Source organism: Microcaecilia unicolor, chromosome 10, assembly GCF_901765095.1.
Source record: "Microcaecilia unicolor chromosome 10, aMicUni1.1, whole genome shotgun sequence".
Taxonomy (NCBI): Eukaryota; Metazoa; Chordata; class Amphibia; order Gymnophiona; family Siphonopidae; genus Microcaecilia; species Microcaecilia unicolor.
The window spans coordinates 102,073,697-102,089,683 of record NC_044040.1 but is presented as its reverse complement, the minus strand read 5'-3'; the positions used below and the strand labels follow the sequence as shown (position 1 = coordinate 102,089,683).

Sequence of the window (15,987 nt, the reverse complement as noted above, 5' to 3'; positions counted from 1 at the left end):
ACATCACAAATTAAATCCGGAAAATCACATTGTGGAAAGTATATGAAGTTATTTGCATTCTGCAGAGGGAAATAAGTATTTGATCCCTCTGGCAAACAAGACCTAATACTTGGTGGCAAAACCCTTGTTGGCAAGCACAGCGGTCAGACGTCTTCTGTAGTTGATGATGAGGTTTGCACACATGTCAGGAGGAATTTTGGTCCACTCCTCTTTGCAGATCATCTCTAAATCATTAAGAGTTCTGGGCTGTCGCTTGGCAACTCGCAGCTTCAGCTCCCTCCATAAGTTTTCAATGGGATTAAGGTCTGGTGACTGGCTAGGCCACTCCATGACCCTAATGTGCTTCTTCCTGAGCCACTCCTTTGTTGCCTTGGCTGTATGTTTTGGGTCATTGTCGTGCTGGAAGACCCAGCCACGACCCATTTTTAAGGCCCTGGCGGAGGGAAGGAGGTTGTCACTCAGAATTGTACGGTACATGGCCCCATCCATTCTCCCATTGATGCGGTGAAGTAGTCCTGTGCCCTTAGCAGAGAAACACCCCCAAAACATAACATTTCCACCTCCATGCTTGACAGTGGGGACGGTGTTCTTTGGGCCATAGGCAGCATTTCTCTTCCTCCAAACACGGCGAGTTGAGTTCATGCCAAAGAGCTCAATTTTTGTCTCATCTGACCACAGCACCTTCTCCCAATCACTCTCGGCATCATCCAGGTGTTCACTGGCAAACTTCAGACGGGCCGTCACATGTGCCTTCCGGAGCAGGGGGACCTTGCGGGCACTGCAGGATTGCAATCCGTTATGTCGTAATGTGTTACCAATGGTTTTCGTGGTGACAGTGGTCCCAGCTGCCTTGAGATCATTGACAAGTTCCCCCCTTGTAGTTGTAGGCTGATTTCTAACCTTCCTCATGATCAAGGATACCCCACGAGGTGAGATTTTGCGTGGAGCCCCAGATCTTTGTCGATTGACAGTCATTTTGTACTTCTTCCATTTTCTTACTATGGCACCAACAGTTGTCTCCTTCTCGCCCAGCGTCTTACTGATGGTTTTGTAGCCCATTCCAGCCTTGTGCAGGTGTATGATCTTGTCCCTGACATCCTTAGACAGCTCCTTGCTCTTGGCCATTTTGTAGAGGTTAGAGTCTGACTGATTCACTGAGTCTGTGGACAGGTGTCTTTCATACAGGTGACCATTGCCGACAGCTGTCTGTCATGCAGGTAACGAGTTGATTTGGAGCATCTACCTGGTCTGTAGGGGCCAGATCTCTTACTGGTTGGTGGGGGATCAAATACTTATTTCCCTCTGCAGAATGCAAATAAATTCATATACTTTCCACAATGTGATTTTCCGGATTTAATTTGTGATGTGCTATCTCTCACTGTTACCAATAACCTACCCTTCAATTATGGGCTGCTCATGTCTTTGTCAGTGGGCAAACTTACAAAATCAGCAAGGGATCAAATACTTATTTCCACCACTGTATATGGTAACATAGATGGAACATAATGTACATGGAACAGTTCATGGTATATATATATACCATGTGCATACATACATGATAAAGAGGAATACATTATGGTATTACATGAAGGTTCCTGAGTGATAATTGAATTATAACATACATTAGGTCATCGACAATGGAGAAACCATATTCGATATAAGGATTGAAGTGATAGTTCTTCTTCACTAATAGCTAAGAGGTTAATCAATCAGGTATGATTAAATAAGATTTCGGTAGTATCTGGTTCGTTTATAGTCTTATTATGTCATATTTAAGAAGATTGTTTGTGGTATGCCTTGTTGAATAGGTCTGTTTTCAGTAGCCTTCGGAAGATAGTTGTTCCATTTGTGACCTACTGCACAGTCACTGCACTATAATATGTTGTGACACATTTGCATCCAGATCTACTATTGAGGATTTTAAAAGTCCCAAATGAGAATGGGGACATCACGGTTAGCCTTGTCTCAGAACTTTGGAAAACCCAATGTGCTTAACTATAAGAAAACCAACAGCTTACACATTCATGCATTACACACAAAAGCATGGTATCTTACCAAAGAAAATTATAGAATGTTATGAGACTTACAATTTACTGGCTTAACGATCCAGTATTTCGAAACTTATCATACAAAAATTATTCAGGATTGACTGAAAGTAGACACACATCTTAAAGTTTAATGTCCTTCCACTTGTATTAACTGAATGGAAATTGATTTAAATCACTCATGAGTGTCCTGTGGTTGATATGTGCCGCATCACTGCTCTTCTAGAAAGGAACAGTGTGGCAGTGGATTATAAACCTGAGTTACACAGGTGAAACGCTAGAACAAAAATCCCAATGTTTCCACCGACTGAGTGATGACAGCAAGCCTGTGTTTCCTTCACAATCATCAATGATTGCAAGCTGGGACGACCAGCATTCTTCAGAGTCAGGTTCTTCAAATCCCCATAAATAATCCCTATTTCTGTTTCCAAAAACTGCTGCCTCCAGTCCCAAATGAAAATATTGCAGGTCTGCTGTCTATTGATTCTATTTGCTAGTTTCTGAGTAGCATATTTGAAGGTTTTTGTGTTGCTTCAAAGTATCTGGCAGTGGAGGCATTTTCAGTTGCTGTTACTGATGAGGCAATAGAATTTGAATATATATTTGTTTTGTTGTATGACACAAGAAATCTGGAACGGATGTGTTGCACACAGCTTTTTGATATAGGATACGCAAATTTATACTAAACTTACAGTTAAACAATAAAATATTTAGGGGTGCTTTGTTCAGCTCTGAATTTTAGTGTCTCTCAGGTGTGTCACAAGAAAAGCTGAGAACCACTGGGATAAGCAATTGATGGTTTTCTCTCTAATTTTAGGATGCAGTCTTATATTGCTTTGTAACCCACCTAGACAACTTAAACAGGCTAGGTAGAAAATGACAACACACACACAGCTTGATATATATCAATCTGAAATACATGCATTTACACACACAGGCAATGTAGCATAACACTTCTTCAGCTGGGTATCGGTCGATTGTGTGATCACGTCTCTAATATTATGTTCAATTCTGGTTGCCGCATTTCAAAAAAATATAGTGGAATTGGAAAAGGTACAGAGAAGGGTGACAAAAATAATAAAGGGGATGGGAAGACTTCCCTATGAGGAAAGTCTGAAGCGACTAGGGCTCTTCAGGTTGAAGAAAAGACGGGCTGAGGGCAGATATGATAGAGATCTATAAAATAATGAGTGGAGTGGAACGGATAGACATGAATCGTTTGTTTACTCTATCCAAAAACACTAGGACGAGGGGGCATGTGATGAAGCTGCAAAGTAGTAAATTTAAAATGAATCGTAGACCCCTCCGAAGGGACACCACCTTGTAGTGGTGGAGGGGCTTCTGTGTTTCAATGACTCAGAGGGCTATGCTGAAGGGTTACCCATATCAGACAGGCCTCTGAGGAGAAACCAGACAAAGAGTGTCCCAAACTAGGGAGAGTGGAAAGATGGTGACCTGAAGCTCGTACGCTCAACGGCCCAGCTGTCCTCTGAAGTTTCTGTCTTTGTTTACTTGAAATTTCCTCTCTGTATTTGCAGTTACCTTAACTGAGAGGAAGGGGACAATGGGGGGTCAGCCGCCGATGACCAGCGTTTTGTCCCCTGTGCAAGTGTGGGACCGCTGCGACGAGCTCCCACAGATGACTGGGTTGATGAGTCCTTTGATTAGCATCGGCGAAGGAGCGTCAATGCTCTTGGACCTGGAAACAACTTCATCGCTCCCGAGTCATTTAACCACCATGTCCAAAGGAGTGGAGGAGTGAGTTAGGAGTGTATGCTGAAACGGAAGTCGTTTACAGCTGAACCCGTGTCGGCGGTGCCACTCCTAAACCCGTAAGAGCTATCAGATTGGAGTTTTTGGCTCCTGTGGAGATTACATTGAATATCATCTGGAAGGCACTTCAGGACCTAACGGTGGTAGTAAATAATTTTGCTTCAGATATAATCTTATTAGTGAGCCACATGGATAATCGAATCGAATCCTTTGAGAATGAAAAATTGATACAACAAATTTAGTTCTACAGGAGAAGAAAACGGTTAAGATTTTGAAAATGATAATAGACCAGAAAAATTTGAACAAAATGTTTATTACAGATTAATATCGAGATTGTTGTTTTCCCACAGTTCCGGGTATGACTCCTAAAGTTTTTTCCTATGAAATGATTCCTCTTAGTATATTAATTCAAAAGGAGTGAAGCCTGTGAAACTGGGATTACCTTAATCAGTGGAAATTGGATTAGAGATTCAAGTGTTTGTATTGTTAAATAATTTCTGGTTTTAAAAGAGAAAAAAATGAAATCAGGTGTATTATTTCCACTAATATTGGACAATGTTTCCAACGAAACTGACTGACTATATACCATCTTGAGTTTGAAGAAGCCAACCAGACGATCAATGTGGAATAATGATTCAGATAAATAACTGGGGATAATCAGGTTAATACCACATTTTCTTTGTTTACTGTTGTTTAATTGATCTCCTTGTCTTGTTTCACTCTCCCTATTTATTTTGTGGTCTAAGAAAGAGAAAGATTGTATATAATCCATTTATCTAGTTGAGATTGTTTTCCTCTAATACTGTATTAATGTACAGTCATCTCTGTATTACTGTTTGCAAGTGACACTTGTAAAATGAAAAATTATAAATACATGATTTAAAAAAAAAATGAATCGTAGAAAAGTTTTCTTCATTCAATGTGTAATTAAACTCTTGAATTCGTTGCCAGAGAATGTGGTAAAGGTGGTTAGCTTAGCGGGGTTTATAAAAGGTCTGAACGGCTTCCTAAAGGAAAAGTCCATAGACCATTATTAAATTGACTTGGGAAAATACACTGCTTATTTCTGGGATCAGCAGCATAAAATGTATTGAACTTTTCGGGATCTTGCCAGGTATTTGTGACCTGGATTGGCCACTGTTGAAAACAGGATGCTGGCCTTGATGGACCTTTGCTCTGTCCCAGTGTGGCAATACTTATGTACCATCAGCCTTGTTTCAATGTTGTTAGCACTGCTTTCATTATAATTTTTCTTGCAGCACAAAGTCACAAATTAATGACATTACTCCAACTGGACCACTGGCAAGGTACAAACAGTGAAGATACTTACCTGTAGCAGGTATTCTTCGAGGACAGCAGGCTGATTGTTCTCACATGTGGGTCGGCGTCCACGGCGGCCCCAGGAACGGAGATTTTCCAGCAAAATCTAAAAAAAAAAGCTTTGCGACCGCCACTAGGGCGTGGGAAGGACGCACCGCGCATGTGCGCGTCCGTTCCCGCATAGGTTAAATGAAAAGCAAATAAAGAATAAAACAACAACTCCAAAGGGGAGGTGGGCAGGTTCATGAGAACTATCAGCCTGCTGTCCTCGGAGAATACCTGCTACAGGTAAGTATCTTTGCTTTCTCCGAGGACAAGCAGGCTGCTTGTTCTCACATGTGGGGTATCCCTAGCCTCCAGGCTCACTCAAAACAACAAAGAAGGTCAATTGGGATTCGCAACAGCGAGGACATAACTAAGATTGACCTACAAAGAAATATCTGAGAGTGCAGCCTGGAACAGAAGAAAAATGGGCCTAGGGGGGTGGTGTTGGATTCTAGACCCCCAAACAGATTCTGCAGCACCGACTGCCCAAAAAAACTGTTGTGTCGGGAATCCTGCTGAAGGCAGTAATGAGATGTGAATGTGTGGACCGATGACCACGTCGCAGCCTTGCAAATCTCTTTAATAGTGGCTGACTTCAAGTGGGCCACTGACGCTGCCATGGCTCGAACACTATGAGCCGTGACATGACACTCAAGAGTCAGCCCAGACTGGGAATAAGTAAAGGAAATGCAATCTGCTAGCCAATTGGAAATGGTGCGTTTCCCGACAGCAACTCCCCTTCTGTTGGGATCAAAAGAAACAAACATTTGGGCGGACTGTCTGAAGGGGCTTGTCCGCTCCACATAGAAGGCCAATGCTGTCTTGCAGTCTAATGTATGCAACTGACGTTCAGCAGGGCGGGTATGAGGACGGGGGAAGAATGTTAGCAAGACAATTGACTGATTAAAATGCAACTACAACACCACCTTCGGCAAGAACTTAGGGTGCGTACGGAGGACTACTCTGTTGTAATGAAACTTGAGAAAAGGAGCATGCACTTCCAAGGCTTGAAGCTCACTGACTCTACGAGCTGAAGTAACAGCCACCAAGGAAATGACCTTCCATGTCAAGTACTTCAGATGGCAAGAATCCAGTGGCTCAAAAGGAGCTTTCATCAGCTGGGTGAAGACGACTTTGAGATCCCATGACACTGGTGGAGGTTTGACAGGGGGCGATGACAAAAGCAAACCTCTCATGAAACGAACAACTAAAGGCTGTCCAGAGATAGGCTTACCGTCTACACGATAATGGAAAGCACTAATTGCACTAAGATGAACTCTTACGGAGTTGGTCTTAAGACCAGACTCTGACAAGCGTAGAAGGTATTCAAGCAGGGTCTGTGTAGGACAAGAACGAGGATCTAGGGGCTTGCTGTCACACCAGACGGCAAACCTCCTCCATTTGAAAGAGTAACACCTCTTGGTGGAATCTTTCCTGGAAGCAAGCAAGACTCGGGACACACCCTCAGAGAGAACTAAGGAGGCGGTCTACGCTCTCAACATCCAGGCCGTGAGAGCCAGAGACTGGAGGTTGGGATGCAAAAGTGCCCCCTCGTTCTGAGTGATGAGGGTTGGAAAACACTTCAATCTCCACGGTTCTTCGAAGGATAATTCCAGAAGAAGAGGGAAACAAATCTGACGCAGCCAAAAAGGTGCAATCAGAATCATGGTTCCACGGTCTTGCTGGAATTTCAGCAAAGTCTTCCCCATCAGAGGTATGGGAAGATACGCATACAGAAGAAACTCCCCCCAATGCAGGAGAAAAGCATCTGAAGCTAGTCTGTCGTGGGCCTGAAATCTGGAACAGAACTGAGGGACCTTGTGATTGATCTGAGTGGCAAAAAGATCCACCGAGGTGGTGCCCCACGCTCGGAAGATCTTGCAGACAACTGTACTGTTGAGAGACCACTCGAGAGGTTGCATAATTCTGCTCAACCTGTCAGCCAGACTGTCTACGCCTACCAGATACGTGGCTTGGAGAAACATGCCATGACGGCGAGCCCAAAGCCACATCTGGATGGCTTCCTGACACAGCGGGCGAGATCCGGTGCCCCCCTGCTTGTTGATGTAATACATGGCAACCTGGTTGTCTGTCTGAATTTAAATGATTTGATTGGACAGCCGATCCCTGAAAACCTTTAGAGCATTCCAGATCGCTCGCAACTCCAGGAGATTGATCTGAAGACCTGATTCCTAGAGGGACCAAGTTCCCTGAGTGTGAAGCCCATCTACATGAGCCCCCCACCCCAGAAGAGATGCATCCGTGGTCAGCACTTTTTGAGGCTGAGGAATTTGGAAGGGACGTCCCAAGGTCAAATTGGAGCGAATTGTCCACCATTGAAGGGAATTGTGTAATTCGGTGGACAGATGGATCAGATCCTCTAGATTCCCCGCAGCTTGGTACCACTGGGAAGCTAGGGTCCATTGAGCAGATCTCAAGTGAAGGCGTGCCATGGGTGACACGTGAACTGTGGAGGCCATATGGCCTAGCAGTCTCAACATCTGCCGAGCTGTAATCTGCTGAGACGCTCTGGCCATGGAAACGAGACACAGAAGGTTGTCTGTCCTCATCTCGGGAAGATAGGCCCGAGCTGTCTGAGAGTCCAGCAGAGCTCCTATGAATTCTAGTTGTTGAACTGGAAGAAGGTGGGAATTTGGGTAATTGATGACAAACCCTAGTAGCTTCAAGAGTTAAATAGACACCTGAATGGACTGTAGAGCTCCTGCCTCTGAGGTGTTCTTCACCAACCAATCGTCAAGATAAGGGAACCATGTACTCCCACAGTCTGCTTAGTGACGCTGCGACTACTGCCAGGCATTCTGTAAAAACCCTGGGCGCAGATGCGAGACCAAAGGGTAGCACACAATATTGGAAGTGCAGTGTTCCCAGATGGAATCGAAGATACTTCCTGTGGGCTGGAAGTATCGAGATGTGTGTATAAGCATCCTTTAAGTCCAGAGAGCATAGTCAATCATTTTTCTGAATCATGGGAAGAAGGGTGCCCAGGGAAACCATCCTGAACTTTTCTCAGACAAGGAATTTGTTCAGGGCCCTTAGGTCTAGAATGGGACGCATCCCCCCTGTTTTCTTTTGCACAAGTACCTGGAATAGAATCCCAGCCCTTCTTGCCCTGGTGGAACGGGTTCGACCGCATTGGCGCTGAGAAAGGACGGAGAGTTCCTCTGCAAGTACCTGCCTGTGCTGGAAGCTGAAGGACTGAGCTCCCAGTGGACAATTCGGAGGTCTGGAGATCAAATTGAGGGAGTACCCTAACCGGACTATTTGAAGAACCCACCTGTCGGAGGTTATGAGAGGCCAACTTTGGTGAAAAATTTTAACCTCCCCCCGATCGGCAGATCGTCCGGCATGGGTACTTTTATAGCGGCTATGCTCAACTGGAGCCAGTCAAAAGCCCGTCCCTTGCTTTTGCTGGGGAGCTGCAGGGGCCTGTCTGGGCGCACGCTGTTGACACAAATGAGCGCGCTGGGGCTGAGCCTGAGAAGGCTGTCGGGAAGGTTTATTGTACCTACACCGATTGTAAGCATAGGGAGCACTCCTCCTTCCCCTGAAAAAACGTCTACCTGTTGAGGTAGATGCTGAAAGCGCCCGGTGGGAGAGTTTGTCGAGGGCGATTTCCCGCTGGTGGAGCTGCTCTACCACCTGCTCGACCTTCTCACCAAAAATATTATCCCCCCGGCAAGGAACATCCGCAAGCCGCTGCTGGGTCCGATTATCCAGGTCAGAGACACGCAGCCATGAGAGTCTGCTCATCACTATACCTTGAGCAATGGATCTGGATGCAACATCAAAAGTGTCATAAGCACCCCTGGACAGGAATTTACGACACGCCTTCAGCTGCCTGACCACCTCCTGAAAAAGGCCTGGCGTGCTCCGGAGGGAGCTTGTCCACCAAGTCCGCCAGTTGCTTAACATTGTTCCACATGTGAATGCTCATGTAGAGCTGGTAAGACTGAATTTTGGACATGAGCATAGAGGACTGATAGGCCTTCCTCCAAGAGTCCAGACTCCTAGCTTCTCGCCCCGGGGGTGCTGAGGCAAAATCTCTAGTACTCCTGGATCTCTTGAGAGCAGAATCCACAAACAACCGCAGAGTCGTGAGGTAACTGCAACCTCATCAACTCAGGTTCTCCATGGATTCGATACTGGAACTCCGCTTTCTTAGGGATGGTGGGATTAGATAACGGTTTCATCCAATTCCTCAGCAATGTCTCCTTAAGGACATTATGCAGAGGGGCAGTGGATGACTCCTTACATGGCGAAGGATAGTCAAGGACCTCGAGCATCTCAGTTCTGGGCTCATCCTCAGTTACCACAGGGAAGGGAATGCCCACAGACATTTCCCGGACAAATGACGAGAAGGAGAGACTCTCCGGCGGAGAAAGCTTCCTCTCAGGTGAAGGAGTAGAATCAGAAGGAAGACCACAAGACTCCTCGGAAGAGAAATATCTGGGATCTTACTCTTCATCCCAGGAGGCATCGATGGTACCGAGGGCGCAAGCACCCCCGGTACCGGGGTAGACTGAAGCAGCAGCCCTTCCAAAAGGCCTGGAAGAATGGCTCGGATGCTCTCCTCCAGAACTGCTATTGAGGAAGGCTGTGGGGGGCTGGTACAGGAGTAGAAGTCAGAATCTATAGAGGCCTGGGAGGCAATACCGGGCTGTCTGAAGATCGACGCACCGACACCTCTTGTATGGAGGGTGAACGCTCCTCCCGGCGTCGACGCTTTCCAGGTGCCGAATCCTTCAACGCCCCAGAGCTCCCGATACCATGTCTCGAAGGAGACCGGTGCCGATCCTTCGCCTTCGCTCGAAGTACGTCACCGGTACTGCTCAGTACCAACAAGGAGGACGTGGAATCCACATGCCTCCTCGGGGTCGGGTCCGACATCGGTCGGTACCGGTGGGCCCTCACAGCAGGAGCCTTCGAGACAGGTGGAGACCCACTCGACGGCTCACTACTCCCAGCTAAAGGTGATGTTCGGACAGACATTACCTGAGCTCCCGATGTCGATGCCATCCCCGGTGTCGATATCGACGACGTCGACGCAAAGGAATCAGTCGGAGCTCCGAAAAGACGGTCCCGAAGAGCTCTTCTCGACGCCTGTGTCCATTTTTTTCAAACTCAGACGTAACTTGCAAGCATCTGGGCGATGGTCGGGCCCAAGGCACTGGATGCACCAGGAGTGCAGGACAGTGCCCGAGATCGACTGCTGGCACCGAGCACACTTCTTGAAGCCACTGGGAGGCTTCGATGACATCAGCGCAAAAATCGCGGCGGCGGCAAAATCAAACGGCTCGATTGTGCCAACCAAGGTCACAAAAAGGAGTACCGCGGACGTGCGGCCAAAGAAGGCTGCAACGGAAATGAAAGGAAACTTAACAGGGGACAAAAACTAAGAAAAAGAGGGGTTTTTTTTTTTGTTTTTTTTGTAAACCTGGAAAAGAAAGAGACAAAAAAAGGCGACGTAAAACAAAAATAACGCGGTAAATACAACACGAAGGACGCCTAAGTTTTTCCTGGGACCTGAGGGAGAGAGACCGACACGCAGTCACTCTCCACCGCGAAAAAAAGAAAAAACTAGGCGGAAACGGGCGCGCGTGGGTGGGAAGATGGCCGCGCAAGCGCGGTGTGTCCGTTCTGTGCCCTGGTGACTATCGCAAAGCTTTTTTTAGATTTTGCTGGAAAATCTCCGTTCCTGGGGCCGCCGTGGACGCCGACCCACATGTGAGAACATGCAGCCTGCTTGTCCTCGGAGAATAGAGAATGACACGGGTATAAAATTTGTCCCCATCCCCATGGGTTCTCTTTGTCTCCGTCCCATCTCAGTGGGCTTTGTACTCATCTGCAGAAGACTCGAAAAATTATGATTTTATATTTAAATCTTTTTATTAAAAAAGTATAAAAAGGAACAATATGCTGTGCAACTGTTGTGTATAAATTACAAATAGAAAACAGTAAAAATGAGCAACTATAATAAACCCTCCCATCACCACCAATAGCTGACTTCTACTACCCTAAGGAATCCTAATCCACCCTTTTAAAATATCCAGGGGTACAAAATACAACCCATTCTGTATGTCCTAGAGGAGAGAAATATGCCCTATGAAGCACTGTTATGATTTTTTAATCTGTGAATAAATAATAAGTCATCAACAATCTCAGGATTCAGTTTAGCTCTCCTGTCTTCCACAGTCCCTCCTGCAACAGAAAATGTCTTCCTAGAAGATGTGCTGGTAGCAGGATGTACAGGATCTCCCATGCAAACTTTGCTAGCTGTAGCCACCATGTGTGCTTGTTTTTCCAAAAAATAAAAATATTGTCGGCTGCATCAAACATAAATAACAGTCCAGTTGATTAACAGGCTTCAAAGTAGAATGACACGGGGACAAAGTTTGTCGCAGTCCTCATGGGCTCTGTCCCCATCCCTGCCACATCCCCGTGGGATCTGTCCCCGGTCTGTGCCCACGGGCTCTGTCCCCATCCCCGAAGTTACCGTGGGTCCCCGTCCCCGTGTCTATAGTACAAGTCTCATTAGTCAGCTCTACTACTATACAAACTTTTGAAGAAAATCAAATTTGCTTACCTGTCGCTGAGGTGGTCGCTGGTGAACTACACCTAGGTAACAGCCCATGATAGCAGAACTCTGAAGAGGCTCTGATGGACACCAGTACTCAAGGCAAAGTTCGAGGCTGAAGGGATCTTTCCTATATACATCACCAATCTGCGAGGAAGAAATTTAAATGTTGATGCAGGTAATATAAAAGTACTGAAATCTGATGGTTTTGAAGAGCGGTATAACAAATTTTTAATAAACTAAACCATGACCTATGTTCATCTACAATGCACACCAGGGCTCGGGGATCTGGGTCCTTGAACCTTCTTTTATAACTATTTAGGGATCATTCCCTAGTTTACATCCCCTCTCAACTTATTTAGTATAATCTTTGTCATAACAGTCCTCAACTAAGGGCCATATAATAAGATTATTCACCTTTCACTGGGATTGTATTGTAGCAGGAAACTCTTGAGAATCTGGTCAGCATAATTTGTTTCACTTGCACTGCTACACTTAAATGCAACCCAAGGTCTTTTAAGTGCTTTGCTTCTAGTTGCTTGCTTTTAAATGCCCCTAAACGCCTTGCATTATAAACGATTTGCTACACTCAAATGTTTAAAGTGCTTCCGAGGGCATTGCTTTTAGTTGCCTGCTTTCAAATGCTTCCAAATGCCTTGCACTATAAAAGATTTGCAACACTTGAATGTTTAAATGATAACTTAAATGTTTTAACTACCTTGCTACTTTTAAACACATGCTAAAAGTCTTTTAAATTGCTTTGCTTCTAAACGTCCTTAAATGCCTACCATAATACCATAAGGAGGCACGGTCTGCTACCTGCTACATACTTTAAATACATATTACTGATTTCAGAACAACAGCCAACATGAACACCAACAAACTGATTATGATAATATACTTCCTCCCCCTAATATACTACACTTGGACCATCCCTAACACAAACACCAATCTACCTACAACACACACACCCTTCAGCCAATTTACGCATAACCCACCAGAACAAAAGAACAGTAATCAATTAAAAGGAAAAACAAATATATATGGAAACAACCAACAGAAAGGGAAGAAAGGTCACAACAAAACTAGACATCAGGAAAATAGGCAACTAATAAAAATTAAGACATCAACGCCCCTAATCGAACCGTATCAGTTAATTCAAATGGGATACGTAAACGCCAGATCAGTAGTGAACAAAACAGAGACTATAACAGACTGGATCACTGCAGACAACCTTGACATCCTATTCATCACTGAAACCTGGGTCCACAACCTTCAAGATCCTATAATCTTAGAATTATGCCCACCAGTATACAAAATCACACACTGGACAAGAAATGGAAAAAGAGGAGGAGGAATAGCCATAATATAAAAATCAGAGTTCAACATCACAAACACAGCTGAATCCATAATGCCACAACTTGAAATCGCTTCCATAAGAATCAGTCACCCAAAATTGCAGGAACACCTTAACGCAGTCATATTTTACAGACCACCAGGCAACTGGTGAGACTGCCAAACACACTTCATGGACTTTATCTCGAACACCTGTATCTCTTCCTCTAACCTCATCATAATAGAAGATATTAACTTACACCTGGAAGATCTCACCACAACAAGCACCCAAGACTGCAAAGAGTTTTTGCAACTATGGGATCTAGAAGGACCAAATACGCAACCAACACACAAAAAAAGGACACACAGACATCATAACACACAAATTTGACCACGACGCAAACCTTACATTAACATACACTAAATGGTCACCTATATTGTGGTCAGACCATTACAAAGCACATATTACCCTCCAATGGAGAATGAAAGACTTACCTAACAAACAAATACGAAAGACTTACACCACAAGAGGAAAAATAGATCAGGCTAAATTCTGGCAACAGATCTACAACGATGGATGGACAATAAAAACAGACACAATCCAATTCCTCTCAATATGGGATAACAGATGTAAATTAATACTAGACAACATTGCCCCAATCCAAACCAGAACCTCGCACAGAAAGAACTCAATACCATGGTTCAACGAAGACCTGAAAAAACTCAAAACGCAAGTCAGGAAACTAGAACGTGAGTGGAACAAAAAGAAAGCCGAGCCCACAATTAACGCTTGGAAGCAACGCCGAAGGAAATATAAATATGCCATAAGACAAACCAAAAGACAATACTACAAAACTGAAATTGGACCAAATTACAAAGACACACACAAACTCTTCCAACTCGTGAATAAACTATTAGACACCACTCCAGTCACCAACAACAGCAAAGACACACCAGGAGCTGTCTTATAATGTCTTTTGCTTTAACACTATCATGTATTTCACCATCATGTAACACATAACCCTTTGTAAAACCAAATGTATATTCTCTTCTACAGTGGTGGAAATAAGTATTTGATCCCTTGCTGATTTTGTAAGTTTGCCCACTGACAAAGACATGAGCAGCCCATAATTGAAGGGTAGGTTATTGGTAACAGTGAGAGATAGCACATCACAAATTAAATCCGGAAAATCACATTGTGGAAAGTATATGAATTTATTTGCATTCTGCAGAGGGAAATAAGTATTTAATCCCTCTGGCAAACAAGACCTAATACTTGGTGGCAAAACCCTTGTTGGCAAGCACAGCGGTCAGACGTCTTCTGTAGTTGATGATGAGGTTTGCACACATGTCAGGAGGAATTTTGGTCCACTCCTCTTTGCAGATCATCTCTAAATCATTAGAGTTCTGGGCTGTCGCTTGGCAACTCGCAGCTTCAGCTCCCTCCATAAGTTTTCAATGGGATTAAGGTCTGGTGACTGGCTAGGCCACTCCATGACCCTAATGTGCTTCTTCCTGAGCCACTCCTTTGTTGCCTTGGCTGTATGTTTTGGGTCATTGTCGTGCTGGAAGACCCAGCCACGACCCATTTTTAAGGCCCTGGCAGAGGGAAGGAGGTTGTCACTCAGAATTGTACGGTACATGGCCCCATCCATTCTCCCATTGATGCGGTGAAGTAGTCCTGTGCCCTTAGCAGAGAAACACCCCCAAAACATAACATTTCCACCTCCATGCTTGACAGTGGGGACGGTGTTCTTTGGGCCATAGGCAGCATTTCTCTTCCTCCAAACACGGCGAGTTGAGTTCATGCCAAAGAGCTCAATTTTTGTCTCATCTGACCACAGCACCTTCTCCCAATCACTCTCGGCATCATCCAGGTGTTCACTGGCAAACTTCAGACGGGCCGTCACATGTGCCTTCCGGAGCAGGGGGACCTTGCGGGCACTGCAGGATTGCAATCCGTTATGTCGTAATGTGTTACCAATGGTTTTCGTGGTGACAGTGGTCCCAGCTGCCTTGAGATCATTGACAAGTTCCCCCCTTGTAGTTGTAGGCTGATTTCTAACCTTCCTCATGATCAAGGATACCCCACGAGGTGAGATTTTGCGTGGAGCCCCAGATCTTTGTCGATTGACAGTCATTTTGTACTTCTTCCATTTTCTTACTATGGCACCAACAGTTGTCTCCTTCTCGCCCAGCGTCTTACTGATGGTTTTGTAGCCCATTCCAGCCTTGTGCAGGTGTATGATCTTGTCCCTGACATCCTTAGACAGCTCCTTGCTCTTGGCCATTTTGTAGAGGTTAGAGTCTGACTGATTCACTGAGTCTGTGGACAGGTGTCTTTCATACAGGTGACCATTGCCGACAGCTGTCTGTCATGCAGGTAACGAGTTGATTTGGAGCATCTACCTGGTCTCTTACTGGTTGGTGGGGGATCAAATACTTATTTCCCTCTGCAGAATGCAAATAAATTCATATACTTTCCACAATGTGATTTTCCGGATTTAATTTGTGATGTGCTATCTCTCACTGTTACCAATAACCTACCCTTCAATTATGGGCTGCTCATGTCTTTGTCAGTGGGCAAACTTACAAAATCAGCAAGGGATCAAATACTTATTTCCACCACTGTATTTCCAGTACCCATGTTGAATTGTAAGCCACATTGAGCCTGCAAAGAGGTGGGATAATGTGGGATACAAATGCAATAAATAAATAAATAAAAATTCTCTGTAACCACTGCATATTATTTCAGCCCAAAAGTAATAGCCCAAGTGATTTGAAATTGACAGAAAACAGCATATATACTATAAAACTATCATCACAAATCTATATAAAAAATTACCTAGAACAGGGTAACAGAGAACATTATTA

The 15,987-nt window shown here is 44.7% G+C and overlaps 1 protein-coding gene across 1 annotated transcript in view; it reads right to left on the bottom strand.

Moving 5' to 3' along the window:
• The window catches only part of NUP205 (nucleoporin 205), a 1,281,456-nt gene that overhangs the window by 1,139,801 nt on the left and 125,668 nt on the right, over positions 1-15,987 (bottom strand). The window contains exon 7 of the mRNA XM_030216143.1: positions 11,788-11,925. Within this exon, the coding sequence (XP_030072003.1) occupies positions 11,788-11,925 (138 nt within the window). The remainder of the gene's footprint in view (positions 1-11,787; positions 11,926-15,987) is intronic.